Source organism: Schistocerca americana, chromosome X, assembly GCF_021461395.2.
Source record: "Schistocerca americana isolate TAMUIC-IGC-003095 chromosome X, iqSchAmer2.1, whole genome shotgun sequence".
In the NCBI taxonomy this organism is placed as follows: domain Eukaryota; kingdom Metazoa; phylum Arthropoda; class Insecta; order Orthoptera; family Acrididae; genus Schistocerca; species Schistocerca americana.
The window spans coordinates 652,491,224-652,514,123 of record NC_060130.1 but is presented as its reverse complement, the minus strand read 5'-3'; the positions used below and the strand labels follow the sequence as shown (position 1 = coordinate 652,514,123).

The 22,900-nt window shown below is 37.6% G+C and overlaps 1 protein-coding gene across 1 annotated transcript in view; it reads right to left on the bottom strand.

Moving 5' to 3' along the window:
- LOC124556706 overlaps positions 1-14,780 on the bottom strand; it is a 65,750-nt gene extending 50,970 nt beyond the window's left edge. Inside the window, exon 1 of the mRNA XM_047130689.1 lies at positions 14,592-14,780. Within this exon, the coding sequence (XP_046986645.1) occupies positions 14,592-14,722 (131 nt within the window). The 5' untranslated portion in view covers positions 14,723-14,780. The remainder of the gene's footprint in view (positions 1-14,591) is intronic.
- Between the last annotated feature and the right edge of the window lie 8,120 nt (positions 14,781-22,900).

The window sequence follows — 22,900 nt, the reverse complement described above, 5'->3', positions numbered from 1 at the left end:
TAAATATGAAGATTAATTACTCTATAACTAATTAATGTTAATAAATAGCTAAATACACTTTCACAAGCCAAACTCTTGCTTCTTCATGAAGCAACTGTGATCACATGAATCCCATTTCAGTTAAGTGTTCAGTTATTATTACATGCATTTACAAGAACAGAACCACATTGACTGGCATTTCAAGAAGACCAATCATCTAAGGCTGACAGTTATTTTAAAATAAAGCAAGTAGTATTTTGATTTGCCCATCCCAAACTAGCTGTCTACTATTTTGAAGTGTGAAAATCTTGCAATTCAGATATCATTCCGATTATAGTAACAGTCAAAACTTTATTTCTTGGTCTACAGTGCAAAGTGTGTCAATTAGCACAAATACTATACACGTGAAAGTTTGATAATTCCATTATTTTGGCAATAGCACGTAATGTAGTATTTTGAGGTATTGACTGCAACTTAGTACTTTCCTATCATTGCATAAGCTACACCTACACAATAATGCTAGAGACATAGCCAAAGTAATATGTGCACATCAAACCATTTATTCCTGTGCATAGGAAAATGAGCACACATGTTTAGAATCAGTCGCGTCTGGAACAAATGTACAAATGTGCACACAAAGTAGCGAGATGCAGATTCACTAGTTCCTGCAGTCCAGAATACTTCATACATTTCTGACCTAAATTCAGGCTTCACAGACACAGTATTAACAGAGGGATGTGGCTTTTTTCACTATTCATAATGATTTAGAATACTAATAACTCAGTTGAGAAGTGTACACTATTTTAAATCTACTATGGTACAGAGTGGGGTACTGGGAGTTGGTTTCAATACAGCAATTAACACACAGCTTCTCCGCCAAAGATCAGACAGGAGGATGTCAGAATGCTTTCACTGTCACCTCAAATAAATCAAACTGTGAAACCTTTCTTCTAAGTGTATTATAATATGAGCATTATAGGTTATTCATGACATGCAGAGTTGTTTATTGCTTTTTCACTTTTTCTATACTTAGCATCACTGAGATAATGATTTAGACTTTAATCATTTTTCTCTAGCTTTTTGTCTTCACTACCCAGCTGCTTTGTATTACCACACTATATTAGATACAAGTACATGCTACAAGTGTTGAAAGGCATTTGTAATTGTATTTCCATGCAACAACTGAATACTGGTGTTCCTCTCTTACTTCTTTATTGAATGTGTCACACAGAAGTGGATACCTGGTATACAGTAATACTGTAACATGATTTTAATTGTGTGTCAGTCTTCACTTATGTAAAGCAGAAAAGGTATTGCCAACAACTTAGTACAATTTATACTGCATATGCCCGATTATTCTGTGTTCCCATTAATGATCCAAAACCTTGGATTTTATGTAAGGCTCAACAGATTTTTAAATTTTTTTTTTTACCTGGCTTGGAATCCTCAACAGAAAATGCTAAAACTAGTTGAGTGGTACAGTCAGCTATCACAATTCTCATTCTAATTGTATTGTCACCAAGGAATGGCAATGCTTTAGTTTCCCCCCTTGATATATTGGTAAATAATTAATTGGTAAATCATTTTTACTTTTACACAGTCTCTTAGACTTCATTCTCTGGTCTTTCTATTGCTTATGTGCCACATTGCAATGTTATATATCAGTAACAGGGGATGCCTTTCCCTGGTTACTTGGTTTATGCTGGCTATAAGATTATACATTCCCTTTGTTTTTAACTAAGACTATTACTTCTGTACAATGATTTTATTAATGTACTTAGTGATAATATTCCTCAAGAACTAAATGTCCAAAGGTGTGGGTATTTCACAAGATTTCTTAGACGTAAATTAAAATTACATCTCCTCCCACAGAAAGTTTTATTCACAGGTCATACAAAATGCAAGAAATAAAAAGAGAGAAAAACTGTCTCGACACATTCGACATTGTAACAAATTATCATGTATATGATCCATGGAACAAGAAAAAAGTAACTGACTAGTCAATAAGTAGGTAGTTGTATGGTCGGCTGAGACACTGAAAAATATAATCTGGGCATCAATTTCCCTTTCTGAATCAACTTTGGTTTTCTGTTATAAATGGTTTTTATAACTGACATGTCTTTTAAATAAAATTTCAGCACATATAATTTGCAACATGAATTCATCAAGGTTAGGTTGGTTGGTTGTTGTGGGGAAGGAGACCAGACAGCGAGGTCATCGGTCTCATCGGATTAGGGAAGGACGGGGAAGGAAGTCGGCCGTGCCCTTTGAAAGGAATCATCCCGGCATTTGCCTGGAGCGATTTAGGGAAATCACGGAAAACCTAAATCAGGATGGCCGGACGCGGGATTGAACTGTCGTCCTCCCGAATGCGAGTCCAGTGTCTAACCACTGCGCCACCTCGCTCGGTCATCAAGGTTATGCTCCTACAAGTCATAAAAGGACTTTTGTCACATTTATTGTGATTTGGGAATGAACTGCTTCAATTCATTTGCTGGGATCATAACAATGAAATCAGAACATATTTATAAAGCTTAACAGCCTATTGATGCAAGCTTGTAAAGAGGACTTAATGATTTCTATATCTATATTATCAATTTTGGTGTCTTCTTATTTTTAGTTTTAATAACATGTGATAGTTATTTTTGTTGCTGTTGGAGTAACAATAATGGTTTCCTTTTCACTACTCATCCATTTGAAAACAATCTAACTGTGCAGATAACAAAGGTGCATTACTTGCAGAGAATCTATTATCTCTTTCATACCTTTTACAAATAGATAACCAATGTAAAAATATTTGATGAAACAGGGAGATATTGTTTCACCACATTCCCATACCATTAGCACAAAATTATCAAATCAGAATTACGGTGAAATGCAAGTCATTTGCAGAAACAAAATCCTGTCCTATAACACAGAATCCACCTAGAATAATATGTTTCATTCTTTTGAATAGTATGTAAGACTCTGTGAAATTTATTGTTAATCTAACTGTTCTTAGTACATCATGCAGAAATTTGACCAAATTTCAGTGTTAGATTCAAGCCAAAAGATAATTTTCATTCAGTAACAATTTGTGAGTTTTTATTATTGCTATTTATAGCTCACTTGGCAGGCATAAATATTCCACTTGCTAGAGCATATCCATATGCCTCACTTTATACTATATATTGGAGTATTCAGCAGATCACATCACTGATATGTACAACAGTACTAACATACCACCACACTCACTGGCTTCAAAAGGAATTCACTAGCCTAAAAGGTTGCAGACAGCCTTTAGAAACTACCTCTAGCACTTTTCTTGTATGTGCTTAACATTCTACAACCTTACACTTGCAGTAATTGACACAGTTGTAATAAGGAAATATTAGAACACACAAACTGTGCAGTTGTGGCAACATAGAGGACTATTTATTAACCCTCTTGGACATGAAAACAGAAGACATGAATGTATCAACATGTGTAAAATTGTCAACTTGTGGCAACAGTGCCTGTGGTGGGGTAGACACCAATACCACAGGCTGGTTACAAGAAATTACATAGTGGGCTAATATAAGGTGACACAGCAGCTGGCTGTATCCTAAGACATCAAATATATGTACTGACACTGTATAACTTTTGAAAACTCATCAACTTACTAAAATCATTCCAAAATATTGTGAACATTATAGAGGAACGGGGATAAAAACTAAACTACTATACTTACAACATTAAATGTGAATCTATCATCTCTATTCTTTAGCTGTATGCTTGGGATAATGAAGGGGGGAAAGAAATAGTTAAAAAAAGAAATTAAGATATTGTTAGAGGGTAAAGATATAAGTTCGAATCTACAATAACAGAATGAGCAACTTATTAATGACAAATGTCACAACAATAAATTAAAGAAAAGAGAAAAAAAAGTACACACATACAGACACTGTGATCAAAATGGTTAACTTGTTTTACTGCTAGCTGTTCTCCTCCCAAAAATTTTTCATTCTTCCTGATCTAGTTGCTCTTTCTTCATCAAGTTATGGTGTCTTCTTTTTGTGTGAATGATTTTGACTTACGCTTTGTGTGTTCTTCAGAATCTTCTTTTCTTCTGTTTTCAATTGGCTGAACTGTTATATTTTACTCTTCTAAACAGAACTGGACCTCTTTCATCCAGTCAGCGTGGATTTAATTTTTCCAAAAGTAACTGAATAGTTGTTCCATTAGCCTGGTTTCTAAAAATCCTAATAAATGGTATACAAAGGTAACTCTCCTTTTTCGCATGTATCTCTCACTGACTCACTTTCATTGGGTTGTGTTGGGGGAGGAGACCAAACAGCGAGGTCATCGGTCTCATCGGATTAGGGAAGGAAGTCAGCCGTGCCCTTTTCAAAGGAACCATCCCAGCATTTGCCTGAAGAGATTTAGGGAAATCACGGAAAACGTAAATCAGGATGGCTCAACACGGGATTGAACCGTCGCCCTCCCGAATGCGAGTCCAGTGTGCTAACCACTGCGCCACCTCGCTCAGTACCTCACTTTCATGATACACCACTTCATTATACAGCAGTTCCCATTGCCCATCTATTTGTCATTTTTTTGTTGACAACTGTTCTGTCTGCCTTCAGTGTTTTTTCTGTTGTTGACTTGGTGTTCAACTTGAATAGTTTTTACATGCCTGTATTGGTTCAGATTTAACAATAGAGTGACAATGTTTGAATTTCATGATCACTGAAAGATTTTCTTCTAGGAGGTTGGCCAGGTGCTTTACTGTGGTTGTTTCAATTTAATTGTTCTGCTTTATATTGAAGCTTTCTTATGTGAGTTACAAGTTATTATTTCACCAAAATATTTGAACTTCTTTACAATCTTCATTTGTTTGTTATCGATCAGCTGAACAGCTGATGTTCCGACCTAGAAGGTTAGCATCATTTCTGCTTTTTCAAATGAAATTTGCAATCCAACTTTTATTACCATTTTTCAAGTACTTTAGTTTTAAGTTTAGTCACTTCCACATTATCTGCAAGTAATACAAGATCATCTGCAAATGCTATGCAATCAAGTTTCTCATAGTCGTCAATCTTTATGTTTGGTTGGCACTTATTATTACATTCCTGCACAACTTTCTCCAATGCCAAGTCAAACAGTAATTGTGACAGCCCATCCCAACATCAAAGACGAGTTCAGATTTTGAATGGTTCTGATAATTTACTTCTAAATTTAATTTTTGATCTGGTATTCTTAAGGGTGATTCTGACGAGGTTTAGGAGTTTTTGGTGTTCGAATTCCTTAAGGATGTTGAGTAACAACTCGAGATGGATACTGTCATACAATTTCTTTGAAGTAAAAAAAAAAAAAAGTGAGGACTAACTCTTGTTTCAAACTCATACGCTGTTTCATGATACACACAAGACCGATAATCTGACTGGGACAAAATCCTCCCTGATATTCTCCAAGTTCTCAGTCAAGTTGTTCCTGAATTTTATATATTTAATCCACGATAAATTCTTAGGACATGAAGTAGAGATGTTCCCTGATAATTACTTGGATCTGATCACTCACCTTTTTTGCATAATTAATGGATTATTGCTGTGTACCACTTCAGGCATTTTCTCAATATTCCATGTTTCCATAATTTGTTCATTTAAGTTTCGAAGGGTTTTTTCATATACATTCTTCCACATTTCTGTGACCAGTTGATTCTCTCCCACTGCTTTGTAGTTTTTGAGTGAACCAATTTCTCTTATCACTTTGTTGTAATCTGGTAGTACAATCTCCTCTCCCTGAGTTTTATTTTTTGGATGAGAATTAAATTCTAGGTATTCTTTTGGTTCCCCAGAGTTGAGTCAGTTTTTGACAAGTAGACAACCAGAATTGTTTTGATTATTATGTGCTATTTTCCCATTTTTATTTTTCATCATATACATGGGCGATGTTCACTTCGATTCACACTGCTTAAATGTTTCATAATTGTCCTTAGTTTTATGCTGATTGAATACTTGATCTATGGTTTTCAGTGTTAATTTTGCTGATTTATTTTAGGCTAATTGTTCTAATTTATTTGGCCGTTTGTCTTCTAGTATTGGTTAGTCCTACTTGTGATCTTCCCGTTATCTTTTGTTGGTTGTTTAACCATGCCTTGTGTTTGTTTTTAGTCACAATTCCACCCAGTATGTTTCTTTCTCCTTACACTGATAGCAGTTTCTTCAACTATTGCTTTCAGTTTATTAATCAATATTCTCAGTCTGTCGCATAGTGGTATGCTCAGTCTCTCCAAATAAGCTGTATTATTCATTAAGTAACTGGGGTGATAATTCCTGCTCCTATTGGATTGGAACAGTCTGTGTTTCATTTTTGGTGTTAATTCAATTTTTGCTTTAATGACATAATGATCTGAGTCAAAGTCTACAAAAACAGAGGACTCTGATATTTTAAATTTCTCTGTGGTAATTTTTTCCTATGGCTACATGACCAATCTGGAAACCCTTCGATTTTATGTTAGGGCATTTTCTGGTCAGTAGTTTGTGTGGTCACCCCTTAAATCTTGTGTTTTTAGAAACAGTCCATGGTCAACACATAGGTCAATTATTGTCTAATGTAATTCACATCTTGGGTCACCTATAAATACACCTGTGTGATCGTTCTTTTCTTACATTACAGCATGAACATTATCTCATTTAGATGTATAATTCAGACACTCTCTATGAGTCACTATTCATTGGGGTAAATATGCTCTTTCAGGCATTTCCACACTACCTTCTTAACTGACTAAAGTTATTATAGGATTTTTTGTTTCTTCTCACTGACTTCAATATTGTTTATAAGGAGACAGAATAACAGTGGACAAAGTACCTGATTGTTGAGGTACTCCACATTTAATGTCCCTATGTCCCTGCTTTCAGATCTGTATCCATCTTTATAGTCTCATGCTGCTTTCTGTTGTAAACATTGTACCTTGAAATCTCCAAGTAAGAAAGTGAAATAATTTAAAACAAATTCTGCATTAAACATAATGCAAATCAGCAATAGCAGTGTTAATCACATACTCAAGCATAAGAGGAATTACGCAACACCATATTTTGGGGAGACTTAACTTGAAGCACATAGATGTGGATGACAGACTCTGAATTTTTTATGGCTACTGACTGGAGTGCAGTACATACAGTATTTGTTAGCAACTAATTCTACTGAGAAAAAAATTAAGTCAATGAATATTTAAGTGCCATGAGAAAAAAGAATGTTCTGGGGGCAAAAAGGACAGCTTACTCGGTCACATTCTAAACTACACATGCTGGAAGATTTGTACACATAATGGATGATTCAATTTCTAGAGAAGATGAAGCAAATATGAATGCACAGTCTACTACTGAGATTGTTTGCTAACAAAAGACAGAACTGTGGATATGGAAGGCCACTGACAAGGCCTTGAAAGCATGGTGACTTTCTAGGAAAGTAGTATTGGGAATTCTTGCAGAACATATCACTCCCTCAGAAGACTAGAAATTTTTTGCTTTGAAAAAGTTGTGGTTAAAAATTTGCAAATAATTATTTGATTTTTATTGGCCCCACAAATCATAGTGTGATTTGTTACACATAGATATGGGACAAGTGAAAGGAGAGCTATACACATTAAAGTTACAAACACAAATTCTTTTTTGAATTAGTTAGCAACCTAAGACACACATTGTTAATTGTACATCTTTACTCTTATAACACAAAAGGGCAAGCTTAAAAGTAATGCCTCTGAATTTTTTATGTGAATACTCTTAGAGGCTTTATGTAAAACAGATGTTATTAACATTCTACATCTTTATTCTTCATGTCCGCATATTTAAAGCCCTCTGCTGATAGAGGGTTCTGAACTGCAGATTGCCGGTGCACGAGAAACAGTGTGCTGCAATTGAGTTTACAATTACTAGAGTACATTCATACATGGGGCACCTTCTACTTCAGTATGTCAACAATGGTCCACACACGAGCGCTGCAACAATCTTACATCTTGGGTTTACTATCATTGACCATCCTCCATACAGTCCTGACTTGGCCTCATCCAATTTTCATCTGTTTCTAAAACTTAAAACAACACCTTTGAGGGCTTCAAAAAATGGTTCAAATGGCTCTGAGCACTATGGGACTTAACTTCTGAGGTCATCAGTCCCCTAGAACTTAGAACTACTTAAACGCAACGACATCACACACATCCACGTCCAAGGCAGGATTCAAACCTGCGACCACAGCAGTCGCGCGGGTCCAGACTGTAGCGCCTAGAGCTGCTCGGCCACCCCGGCCGGCTCGAGGGCTTCACTTTGATAGTGATAAAGTGGTGCAAGCCGAGGTAGGGTTGCGGATTCGTCAAAGTCAAACATTCTACAGTGACGGTATCAACAAACTGGTCTCTTGGGAGAAATGTGTTCATCACCTAGGTGAATACATTGAGATATAAATATGTAGAATGTTAATAATGTTTGCTTCATTTAAGAAACTAAGAGTTTTCACATAAATTCGAAGATAATACTTTTCAGAACTCTCTCATACATAACTAAAGCATGTTGGCAGGATATTGAGTTCCTTAAAGAGGTGCCTGCAAGTAGAACAGAGGGACACTTGTTTCATTATCTTAAATATTCACTTCTGCATAATACACATATTTTTGTGAGAGATGCCTCAAGATGTAATACAATAAGCAACTGTTGAGAAAGTACGAGACTGGAATATCCACATTTTAGTGTTCCTGTATCACAGACTTTATTGAGAATCTAAAAGTGTAGCACAAACTGCTCTGTCTGCTTATGTACCAATATAACCCACTCCAGAGTATCATCTATCCATAGCCCAAGGTTTTGTGGTTACTGCTTGATGTATGAGCTCATTTTCAAACATGATATAATCACAATACTTCTTGTGATAGGAGGAAACTTCTGCACACAGTTTTGTCTTTGGGTAATTCCATGTCAATTCCATGCATCACTCAACACAACCCATTCAGATTTCTTTCAGATTTGGTGCATCCAACAATCCAGATAAGAGATGGAAAACTGCCAATTTGCAGAGATTATGACAATTGTGAAGAACGTTACAGATCTGTGAAGTCTGGAAATTCTGTGACATTTACTTGTGCTTGTCTCATCATAAATGACTATAATTCTGATTGTCATCCAGATACAACAAAGTATCACTGAAAAGCTAATGAGTGGAGCTTTACTTAAATATGCAACATGGAGGGTTCCTAAGAATTTTCACATACAAGATCATTGATCTTTATGTTTGATCTTGATAAAAAAATATACTGCTATAGACATGATAAATATCAGGACTGCACAGCAAAGGCATCATGACCAAAAATTTATTTCACCTACATCACTAGGCTAACAAAAAGCAGTAAGCAGCTATGTATCTGGGTGTTCTCCAGAACAGTAGAAAATAGCAGTTACTATTATTCTGACAAATTGGTGAAAATTTCTTGCTGTGGACAGCCAATCAGGAAGCCTTTTATTTCAACCAATCACCATTAGCTTGTTTACTCAAACTGCAGTGTATATGTGCTGTGAAGGGGTCGACAGAAGCGTCCGATCCCACGCGTCGGCTTTGACCCCGTGACGTAAGGGTGTTGTCGTGTGTAACGTCATGACGGCGCGGAGTTTGGTTTGACTGTGGCTGTCTCCAGTTATGTTTTATCTTATTTTATTTACTTTTCTGATCTGTTCGTTCTATCTCGTGAGATTTTTTTTTTTTTAATTTAAAAACACATATTACTTATTTTAATTATCTGTTTCCTCGAATTTCTGTTTTAGTTTATTATATTTATCTTTCTGATCTGTTCGTTCTATCCGGTGAGATTTTTTTTTAAAAAGACAAAAAACACTAATCAGCTACTGAAGCATCTTTATCTTCTATGGGTTGCAGGGGTTACAACCCCTGGGGAGGTGGGTGGGTATTCATACATGGCTGTCTTCACTTACACGTTGTAGCTACGCAAGGCGCTTAAATTTGTTTATATTTAGTTTGCCCTCCACCCAAAACACCCCATTTCCCGCGCTTGTCCCGTTAGTGTCATTTGGCTTCTTGTGGAAAGTGTGTGTGTTTGTTTTTGTTTCCGCCATATTTGTGACGTCATGGGTCAAAGCAGACGGGTGGGATCGGACGCTTCCGTATTTCCCTGTGAAGTAGTATTCTGCAGTAGTTTGTGAAAAATGGATTTTGATTCAAAATTGTAATCCATCTAAAGGAGGTCATGCAAGAGTATAGAAGAATTTGAAGACTAGTGAATGATAAACAAGTATCCTAATCTGTTGCTAGGTGGAAAAATTTGTGGTAAATGTACAAAGCAAATATCACAAAATCCGTCAATCGCTGCAGGTGTTGCCTCAGCTGTGCTAGGTACTTCCAGAGAATAAGTAAGTGAAGAAGAAATAGCATCAGACATCGCATTCAATACTTTAAACACCAGCCTTCAGTTTTTAAGTGAATCTCCCATGGAAAAAAGGCTTCAGTGCAAGAAAAAGTACGCAAAGCAAAAAATTTAAAAATGTTGCCTCACTGTTGGAGCATATTAATGTGGCACAACTGGATAAAGAAGAGTGTGGGGAAAAAACTGAGAAAGAGAACTCATAGCATAGCTGAAAGATACATTTCACAACACAGAATGTATGAGTGAGAAAAATCCAAATTTTGACAGCACTTCCAAAGAGCTGGAGTATAAGGAAAATCATGAAAGGATTTTCCACTTCAGATTAGATGGTACAATGAGCAAAACAGTTAGCAGAACATGGTATATTAGTGACACAAAATCCAAAGCCAAGTAAGACATGTTGTGAAAACACAGTTCAATGTGTGCATGATTTTTACTGTGATCATAATGTGCTGCCAGGAAGAAATGACTGTGTGTCTGTGAAATAAAATGGAATTAGCATACATATGCTAAAGTGCCTAGGGTTGCACCATCTTAAGGAATAGTACGCCAAATGAAACTACTAGATTCTCAAAATTTTGTGAGTTGCTGCCAAAAGCACTGTGTTCTTGCCTATGCCAAAGGGACCCACGCTGTTTGTTTGTGTGACTCACACCATAATTGTAACTTAATGGTAGGATGGTGTAAACTGAAAGAACTAACAAAGTGTGAAGAACACTCATTACCATCATATAAGAACTGTGTAGCATTTGTTACATGCAGTCCTGCGCTCCCAGTATGTTTCTTAGGTGCATGCCCCCTATTGTAAAAGTTTGACAACACTAACTGATTATCTGTTTGAACTGTTCAGTATGAACTGCACTGGCAAGATTACATGCAAGTGATGGTTATTTCATTGAGGTGTCTCTATTGAGTTTACAACAGCTCCTACCACACTCATGTACCATCCAGCAGTAGTCACAGATCTTTAAAAGCACCAAAGAACAACTCATAAAGTACTTGAATATCTTGTTGTTTGTGATTTTGTAGAGAATTGTTCCTTCAACACTCAGGATGAAGTACAGGGATAGCTCTGGAATAATTCACAGGTTACAATTCACTAGTTTGTAGCTTATTACAGAGATGAAAATGCTACTGAAATACACCATATGTCATAGCAGAAATTTCTGATTGCCTTCAGCATGATGCACTGTGTCCGTATTTTCTCCAGGATAATTTCACCAATTTCTTAAAATGTCACTTTCCAATTACAAAGAACATTTTCCATGTTTTGGATGGATGTGCTGCCCAATACAAAAACAGAAATAATTTCATGAATCTGTCCTACCATCAGAAAGATTTTCAACTGCATTAATTTGCCACAGCACATTGTAAAGGACCTTGCGGTGTGATTGCAGAGGCTGTAAAAAAATAGCCTCACTTGCCAACTTCAAGCAACCTCATGAAAACCATTTTTGACACCAATGTAGGTGTTTCACTGGTGCACAGAAAATATTCCTTCATGTGCCTTTGACTTTACATAAGGTTCCCATCATGATTAAGATATGGCCGAGCTGAAGCAACATTTCAATAGTACAATTCCAGGCATCCATAAGCTTCACTGTGAAATTCCAGTTAACAAAGATATAGTAGAAACAGAGATGTATTCTGCTTCTTTCGTGAGCAGTGAAGAGTCAACAACTGCTATGTGGAAAGAAATGCTATTAACTACATAGATATGTTGCCTGTATGTATAACAGCATTGGTGGGTTGCATATGTTGAGTCAACTGAAGCATCCGGTTCCACCCTTCTGCTTTGACCTGCGAAATAATTGCGGTGTTGTGTGTGACACTACTACGGTGCGGAATTTTTGAGTTGGTTGTCCTTGTAGATGTCATGTTCTTATATTTGATGGTGCGATCTTGTGGTGGATGTGCACAGTTTAACATGCGATATTGGCTTCAGTTGAGTTTTGGTTGTCATAGTACTAATGTGGTTTTGAGTTTACGTAGTTGGCGCAGTAACGTGGGTTGTGGAATTGTTTTCCGTGAGTTATTAATGTTTCTCATTTTTTACTTATGCGGGTGGCGTTTTTGTTAGGTCTGATTAGTTTGGTGTTTGTTGTGTGGAAAGAAGTCTAATTTTTTTTTTTTTTATTTCTTATTTGTTAGGTATGGATATGACAGTGAAATTCACGAATTTATCATTAGATTCTGTGGTGGGTGATGATATGATGTCTGTCATACAGTTTCTGCAGATGTTTGGTCTCATTGCTGAATATGTTAGGTGTCATGTTTGTGGCAATAGCATGAGGTTGACCAGAGTTCTAGCAGCTAAGACCAGACATATGTCTATGAATGTGTGTGTGTGTGTGTGTGTGTGTGTGTGTGTGTGTGTGTGTGTTCTGATTTTATTCTGTAGTAACAATTGTGATGTTCTGTGTGTTGTATATTTATGGTAGGTCAGTTGTGTTTAAACTGACATAGTGAATATGGGGTATTTGGGTTTTGAGTTGTTGAGATTTTGACAGTACTCAAGAATGGGTTGCACCAACATTCTATACAATGTCTCCTTTATGGATGAGCTACTATTTTCCAAAATACTTCCAATAAAGTGGAGTCAAGCATTCACCTTCCCCACTACCAACTTGACGTGCTCGTTCCATTTCATATCAGTCTGCAACATTATGCCTAGCTATTTAATTGATTGACAATGTTAAGCTGCACCCTACTAATGCTGTATTTGAATGTTACAGGGCAGTTTTTCCTACTCATCCTCATTAGCTTACATTTTTCTATGTTTATGAAAAAGTCTTTGAGCCATTCATATATTTGACAAGCTGTTCTGTATGCTCATACCTTCGTTAATGGTCTGCAGTGGGGTATCACGCCAAACACTTTCCAGAAATCTAGGAACAGGGAACCTGCCTGTTGTCCTTCATTCGCAGCTCACAGTATACTGTGTGACAAAAGGGTATGCTGAGTTTCACACAAGCAATGCTTTCTAAATTCTTGCTAATTTGTGGACGGAAGCTTTTCTGTCAAGGAAAATTATTATGTTCAAACTTCAAATATGCTCAAAAATTCAGCAGGAAAATGATGTTAAGGTCTGTAATTTTGCAGGTCCATTTTTTACTTTTTTTTACCCTTCTTATGTACAGGAGTCACCTATTTTTTTTTTTTTTTTCCTTTTTCTTTTCCTGTTGGTTGGCACTTTGCACTAGTTGAGTTTTGTGATAAAAGAAAGCTAAGTAAGGGGCCAATGCCAAAGAGAACTCTCTGTAAAACCGAATTAGGATTCCATCCAGACATCGTGACTTAGTTGTTTTCAACTCCTTCAGTTGCTTCTCGGTGCCTATTTCTACGTCCTTCACGCAGAGAGCTAAACAAAGGTGTATCTGTACGATCATCGTGCATGAATGATTCATTTAAAAAATACTTGAACTTTCCTTTCGCTATCTTGTATTGTCACACCAGATTGTTCTGTGAGTGACAACAGGAGCTACGAACCGCCTGGTGATTTTGCGTAGGATCAGCATCTTCTCGTGGAGATCTTTCGCTAAAGCATAACGATGGAAATTGTTGTAGACTTCGCGCATTAATCTTTACATAGACCCAAGAATTTCTACTAATTTTTGGCTTACAGCATTTCTGCATTCTTTTTTTGAACCGAGTGTGCAACAATTCTGTTTCCTCAGTATTTTGCAAATTTTGGTTTACATTGTGGTGCATCTTTTCTGTGTTAAGCCATTTAATTGTTAGCTATTTCTCGAGAGCGTCATTTACAATTAGTTTGAAGTATGACATAATTCCTCTACGACCATAAAACGAGACCTAAATGATTTCCATTCCTTGTCTACGTAGGATGCTAACAACAGCTTATCTACTCTTTCCAGCGTGAAAACTCTCCTATACTTCTTGACAGCTTTATATATCCTGTGAATATCGTCGCTATAATGACTTCATGATCACCATTCTCCGTCAATAAGAGCAGACCTGGCTGCCATACCACCTACAATGACCATCACAGTCAACAACGATGGAGACTTAACACACAATCAGTTTCCGGGAAGATAAGAAAACTGCCATATACTCCTGTGTTTGATATCAACACAATTTCAGTATCAGTAGTTCCCATGCGTATTGTCGGTTAAAGACAACTGTCAATTAAAAAAACTGTTTCTGAATCGGTAGTATGAGCGATGGAAAATGTCATACCACAGAGTCGTCGGCTCGAATACATTCTCACCTGTACGACTTTAATGAATCCACATATCTTCTCTCTTGATAATGTCCCAAAAACACTTTATTGCACAAAAGTTTTTTTGCAAATATGAGAGCCTGCTCAGGTTCTAGAACTGCAGAATCTTTACGAACCATTTTTCATCTACTGCACTGTCATAATAATTCCAACAATGACATATCAAAGATAAACACAGCAAAGAACTTGAATATAGCACATCTGCATCAACCAAGGAAGTTAGGATCTCTATTGAAAGAGGTTCCCTCGCTTCTTCTCCTTGAGTTTAAGATTCTGTGGCGAAAACTAGTTTTAATGCAGCCGAGTACCCTTGAAGATCAGAAAAATTTAAATTATTGAAACTGAAGTTACATATTTCCAAGCAAATTCTTTCATTTCTTCCAACCTGAAGATGCACCGATATACGTTGCGGCTCTCGTTGTCCGTACCTTCTGTGGCACAGCTAAAAGTGGCGTCACTCGAGCGGAGCCACAAGACTGGCTGTTTCCACAGTCACCTTTCGCGATCCCACACGAGTGGCAACCAGGTCGCCCTTATTTTATATTTTTTTATTTATTGGCTTCCAGCATACATACGTTTTAACCATCACAAATTAAGTACATCGCAGTTTTATCCTGCAAACCTGCTTATCCACCAAAATAAGATGGCGATGGTGAAGGTAAAACCATTGCTTATATTTCTGAGAGAAATAGTGTGATATCACGTGGCACCTCAATTGCTGGATGATTCCGAGATTTCACCTTGAGTGTCATACAGGGCCAGTTATCCAAAATGGAGGAAAAAGGTTCTGGTAAGGCATTCTGCTGTGTAAGCCACCTCCACATCCACTCACATGTTTTTGACCCACTAAATGTGGGTCATCCAGGATCCCTCTTCCAAAGGATATAGCCATTAAAAAGACCACTATTAATGTCCAAATTCTTAAAGACGATTTACGCTATGTGTGCTCAGTCCTGGCTTGTGAAAGAAATTACAAGGAAGATGCACAATGTTCAAGTAGATACCATGTGGGTGATACTATTTTTGAATTGTATGGCTTTTATGGTACTGTCTCCCCACTAAATTTTGATACGTACCTAAATTTGAGAAGCAGAGTCCCTAGATGTCAGTCCACGATTACAGCCGCAAGGAAAGCAAGTTAGATGATGTTTTTAATACACATAAAATTATTGGATCCCTTCATTTTTCTAATTTCGCTAGTGAGGATGAGAAACACGTAGATTTGTTGATATTTTATCAGGGTGAGAAACATCACTATATCTGGCAGAAGAACATGGCTCCCATAATTTCCTCCCAACTCTCAAAACATTGTGGTATACATCGTATCTGACCTAGGTGCCTGACTCTATACACTTCGTGCAAACGATTAGCAGTGCATTTGTTGGATTGCTCTACACACGAACATGTACATGTGGAAATACCCACTGAGCAAAACAAACTTTTAAAATTTGAGATTATCTACCACTAGTTGCAAGGGAACAGATATTTTTTTCTTCTGGGGGTTTCAGTTCTGTTCAAGTACAGGATGCTCATTCACATAAGAGCTGCAAAGTATGAGGAGCTGAACTGTCTTAAACTGTTTCAACTTTTGGAACTGGAACACAGGTTGTCTCTACTGAAAATTCTGTTACTATAGTGGTAGTTAGGTTTGGTGGCCCTGTGTTGAGAGGTACAACAACAATCAGGGAAATATCTTTATTAATCTCATAAAACCTTAACTAACAAATCTAAATCAAGAGACCTCCCAGTTTACCATACAATACAGTACAGAGCTTATAGGGGCCTCAACATTTGAAAAAATATATAGAAGATAATTACTTACATAGAAATCTATCAAATTGAATTCTCACAGTAGCCAGTTGTCGATTCCACATATAAATATCAAAAAATCTCAATTATATGGCGCTATTTACCATTAAACAACGCACATTATTATTTGAAATCCAGTTAAATGCTTAAAAGAAGTAGTGATCACCAGAAACTTAAAGAAACACAGTATAATCAAAATATGTCCACCAAAAAAACTCAATACTCAGAACATTAGGAATGAAGATGGCTAATAATTATCACAGATGAGGAAAAACCACAACTTTTGCCATTCAAATGGTAACAAAAGTTAATGTGGTACTGCCATTGCGTCAGTGACGAAGAGACAACGTCTGTAGAAATAAACAATACAATCACTTTTATACCAGTCACGTGCAAAGTTTATCAGACGCCCATAACTGAGTGCTCCTGACACCCAATTAGTTTCTAGCAAGCCAAAAATAAAATGCACTTGAGCTCCATTTCATACATACCAAACTGTGCCAACACCAACCCAAGGAAATATGCCAGTGGTAAATCACATTGGTAATTGCAACTAGATGGCAGGTCAAGGCGCATGAGCTATTCCATTCCAGATCGACTGAAAAATGAGGAAATTGATCTCATATTTTTAAAAATCATTAGTAATAACTTCTACACACTTCAAGTACTGTAAAAAAACTTTCATAAAGATAGCACTCACATATTCACTAGTTTTCAGATGAAAATTGGTAAGGTTTGCATTATTTTCGAATGAGACAATTTGTGTGCCATGTAACTCAAAAACCTTAGTTTCAGTGAACTATCATTCATTACCCCCCCCCCCTCTCCAATCATGAACTATGGACCTTGCTGTCTGTGGGGTGGCTTGTGTGTCTCAGTGATACACATAGCCGCACCATAGGTACAACCACAATGGAGGGATATCTGGTGAGAGGCCAGGAGCAGCTGATTTTTCAATAGTTGCAGGGGCAACAGTATGGATGACTGACTTATCTGGCCTTGTAACATCAACCAAAACTGTCTTGCTGTACTGGTACTGCAAACAGTTGAATGCAGGGGGAAACTACAGCTGTAATTTTTTCCAAGGACATGCAGCTCTACTGGATGATGGCATCCTCTTGGGTAAAATATTCCAGAGATAAAATAGTCTCCCATTCAGATCCCCAGGTGGAGGCTACTCAGGAAACAAAACTGGCATTCTATGGATTGGAGCATGGAATGTTGGATCTCTTGATCAGGCAGGTAGGTTAGAAATTTTAAGAAGGGGGATAGGTAGGTTGAAGTTACATATAGTGGCAGGAGGAATAGGACTTCTGATCAGGTGACTACAGGGTTATAAATGCAAAGTCAAATAGGGGCAATGCTGGAGGTGGTTTAATAATGTATAAAAAAATAGGAATGCAGCTAAGCTATTATGAACATAGTAGTGAACACATTATCATAGGCAAGATAGACACGAAGCCCACAGCTACCACAGCAGTACTAGTTACATGCCAACTGGCTCTGCAGATGATGAAATGATGGAAGAAATGTATGCTGGGGTAAATTAAATTGTTCAGGTAGTTAAAGGAGACGGAAATATAATTCTGATTGGGGACTGGAATTCGATAGTATGAAAAGGAAGCAAAGGAAAAAAAATGTGAATATGGACTGGGGGAAGGGAATGAAAAAGGAAGCTGCCTGTTAGAGTTTTGCACAGAGTATAATTTAATCACCGCTGACATTTGGTTAAAGAATCATGAAAGAAGGTTATATACCTGCAAGAGACCTGGAGACCGCGGAAAGTTTCAGATTGATTTTATTATAATGGGTAGACAGTGATTTAGGAACAAGATTTTAAATTTTAAGACATTTCCAGGGGTAGATGTGGACTCTGACTACAATTTATTGGTCATGAACTATAGATTAAAACTGAATAAATTGGAAAAAGGTAAGAAATCTAGGAGATTGGACCTGGATGAGTTGAAAGAACCAGAGGTTGCTGAGAGCTTCAGAGGGAGCATCAGCAAATGGTTGACTATAACAGGGGAAAGGAATACAGTAGAGGACGAATGGGTATTGAATTTAACTGATGAAAGGAGAAAACTGAAAATAAGGAAGCAGGTGAAAGGGAATACAAATGTCTAAAAATGAGATTGACAAGAAGTGCAAAATGGCTAAACAGGAATGGCTATAGGACAAATTTAAGGATTTAGAAACATATTTCACAATGGGGAAGAAAAGTAACATCCATAGGAAAATTAAAGAGGCCTTTGGTGGAAAGAGAAGCAGCTGTATGAATATTAAGTGCTCAGCTAGCCTATGCAAAGGAGATGAACTTGAAAGCAATATTATAGAAAAGGGAAGTGGATGTAGATGAAGATGAGATGGGAGATATGATACCGTGAGAAGAATTTGACAAAGCTCTGAAACACCTAAGTCAAAACAAGGCCCCACAGTAGAAGACATTCCATCATAACTATTGATAGTCTTGGCAGAGCATGCCATGACAGAACTCTTCCTTCTAGTGTGCAAGATGTATGAGACAGGCAAAATACCCTGAGAGTTGATGAAGAATGTGGTAATTCCAATTTCAAATAAATGATTTGCTAACAGGTGTGAAAATTATCACTTTAATAAGTCACAGTTACAAGTTACTAACACGAATTCCTTACAGAAGAATGGAAAAACTAGTAGAAGGATACCTCAATGAAAGTCATTTTGGATTCTAGCATTTGCAGACTTAGAGAAAGCTTTTGACATGTTGACTGGAGCACTCTATTTGAAATTATGAAGACAACAGGAGTAAAATACAGAGAGCGACTTGTACAGAAACTAGATGGCAGTAATAAGAGTTGAGGGACATGAAAGGGCAGCAGTGGTTGAGAACGGAGTGAGGCAGGTTTGTAGCGTATCACCAATATTATTCAGTCTGTACATTGAACAAGCACTAAAGGAAGACACAGAAAAATTTGGAGTAGGAATAAAAATTCAGGGAGAATGCCGATGACAATGTAGTTCTGTCAGTGACAGCAAATGACTTGGAAGAGCAGCTGAACGGAATGGACGGTGTTTTGAAAGGAGGATGTAAGATGAACATCAAAACAAAACAAGGATAATGGAATGTATTCGAATTAAATCAGGTGATGCTAAGGGAATTAGATTAGGAAATGAGACACTTAAAGTAGTAGATGAGTTTTGGTATTTAGACAGCAAAATAACTGATGATGGCTGAAGTAGAGAGGATATAAACTGTTGACTGGCAATGGCAAGAAAAGCATTTCTGAAGAAGAGAAATCAGTTAACATAGAATATAGATTTAAATGTTAGGAAGTCTTTTCTGAAAATACTTGTCTGTAGTGTAGCCATGTTTGGAAGTGAAATATGGATGACCTATAGTTTAGATAAAAAGAGAATAGAAGCTTTCGAAATGTGTTGCTACAGAAGAATGCAGAAGATTAGATGGGTCGATCATGCAAGTAATGAGAAAGTACAGAATATAACTGGAGAGCAAAGAAATTTGTGATACAACTTAACCAAAAGAAGGGATCAGCTGATAGGAGACATTCTGAGACATCAAGGGATCAACAACTTAGTATTTGAGGGAAGTGGGGGGAGGGGGGGGGTGAAATTGGTAGAGTGAGACCAAGAGATGAATATAGTAAGCAAATTCAGAAAGACGTACGTTGCAGTAGTTATTCCGAGACGAAGAGGCTTGCACAGGATAGAGTTGCCTGGAGAACTGCATCAAACTAGTATTCAGACCAAAGACTGCCACAACAACAACAAGAACATGATTCATTTTAAAGTTGAATGTCCGCTGTTGATGGAAATAATTATCAATAACATCATCGTAATTGATACTGTTTTTGAAAACCTTCATATCAAATAGTAAGCATAAACACAGTTTTCATAAAGATCAATCTTTACAGGCTTCAATCTCTTTTTATTGAACACGACTTCAGTTTTAAGTTTTATGGAGCCTCTTGTATGAAATGTGGAAAAAAAATTAAACAGTATATGTTTACACTTGTGCTGTAGTTGGGTTGCAATAGGCTCCCATGTGCCACTTAACAGTGTAAGAGACCTAACAGGTTGTGTTGCATAATGTGACTCATGCAGCCACCAGGATTTTCAGGTATTTCTATTCATTTTTTATTTTTTCTGCAATTTTCCATTGAAGCTGAAATAAAAATGTTGACCAATACTATTTATAAGTCAAATGCTTGTTGATATGGCATATTTTTTATTCAATTAAAATTTTTTGTCAGAAAATATGTGAACCATGATGAAAATTACATCAAATTTAAGTTCTAGAGACACCGTATAAACATCACCTCAAATTATAGAATATTACCTTCCTTTTGAATTCTATTTGAGAATGTTATGTTGAATAGTTCCTGAGATATGAGGCTTAGAATCGTGTGAATTTATTAAATTATGGTAACTTTGACCTTTATCAAAACCCAGAGGCAGTTATTTATCACAGCTGCGATTTTTCAAAAGATATTTACTTAACATCTACTTTAGATGACAGAAAATTGAACCCCCAAAAAACTGCAAGGTTTGCTGTTGTTCAAGTTAAAATGGAGTAGCCCACTTGGCGCCCACAACCCACAGGCGGACAGTGTGATGACGAACGGTATTTCCTTGCTGATTGCTCGGAAAGCCACGCCATCGAAACAGGTCTTGGAGTGCCCCTCTCAGCAGTTCCAGCGAGCGTGTGTACTTCTCATGCGGCCCACTGGGGCCGTTCAGCTGCTGTTCTAAGCATCTGGGCGACGTGACGGTATAGAACTGTCACAATAAAAATTAGTGGAGATGAAAGAACTGTAGTAGAAAAATTCTGAAGCATATTGATGTCGATATTAATCACGAGTATTTAGCGCGCTATAAACTGCATGTTATGCGACAGTCCACTTGAAATGTTTCCCTTCTCAGCATAGTTGACCTGGAAAGAAAGCACTTTACAAGACATCCATGCATCTGAATAAAGGGGCAAATCATTTGTCACTGTGAGGATTAGTGTTTCTTAAAAGTGTTTTAGTACTAAATATAAGAAGCATTGTGTGACTCATTGACAACATCTGTATGAAGTATGTTGTTCTGCAGATGAATAAGTCAATAAACTATGGATTAAAATAATCAAGAGTAAAACCAAGGTACCAGCAAATAATAACCATCTTCCCTATAATGGCATGTCCCATTTCTTCTGTCTCTTGGTTGGTTGGTTGGTTTGGGGAAGGAGACCAGACAGCGTGGTCATCGGTCTCATCAGATTAGGGAAGGATGGGGAAGGACGTCGGCCATGCCCTTTCAGAGGAACCATCCCGGCATTTGCCTGGAGTGATTTAGGGAAATCACGGAAAACCTAAATCAGGATGGCCGGACGCGGGATTGAACCGTCGTCCTTCCGAATGCGAGTCCAGTGTGTAACCACTGCGTGTCTCTTGGCGAAGTTGGTTATCACCTCCAGTGGTGTAATAGGTACTGAATGATGAATGGACAGGTGGGCTAATCCATTTATCTTCCCTGAAACGAGAAACATATTTATCAGATAATTCAACTGATGTTGGAGCCTACATTACTTATTTTTAGAACTTGAAAATAATAATAAGTGATAATACGAGGTGCATTCAAGTTCTAAAACCTCCGTTTTTTTTCTCCGGACTGGAAAGAGATAGAAACATGCGCATTGTTTTAAAATGAGGCCACGTTCATTGTCAATACGTCCCAGAGATGGCAGCACCGTACGGCAGATGGAATTTTACCAACAGCGGCGAGAATGAGAACTGTTTTAAATACTTAAAATGGCGGCGTTTTCCTTACTTGAACAGCGTGCAGTCATTCGTTTTCTGAATTTGCGTGGTGTGAAACCAATTGAAATTCATCGACAGTTGAAAGAGACATGTGGTAATGGAGTTATGGATGTGTCGAAAGTGCGTTTGTGGGTGCGACAGTTTAATGAAGGCAGAACACCGTGTGACAACAAACCGAAACAACCTCGGGCTCGCACAAGCCGGTCTGACGACATGATCGAGAAAGTGGAAAGAATTGTTTTGGGGGATCGCCGAATGACTGTTGAACAGATCGCCTCCAGAGTTGGCATTTCTGTGGGTTCTGTGCACACAATCCTGCATGACGACCTGAAAATGCGAAAAGTGTCATCCAGGTGGGTGCCACGAATACTGACGGACGACCACATGACTCCCCGTGTGGCATGTTGCCAAGCAATGTTGACGCGCAATGACAGCATGAATGGGACTTTCTTTTCGTCGGTTGTGACAATGGATGAGACGTGGATGCCATTTTTCAATCCAGAAACAAAGCGCCAGTCAGCTCAATGGAAGCACACAGATTCACCGTCACCAAAAAAATTTCGGGTAACCGCCAGTGCTGAAAAAATGATGGTGTCCATGTTCTGGGACAGCGAGGGCGTAATCCTTACCCATTGCGTTCCAAAGGGCACTACGGTAACAGGTGCATCCTACGAAAATGTTTTGAAGAAC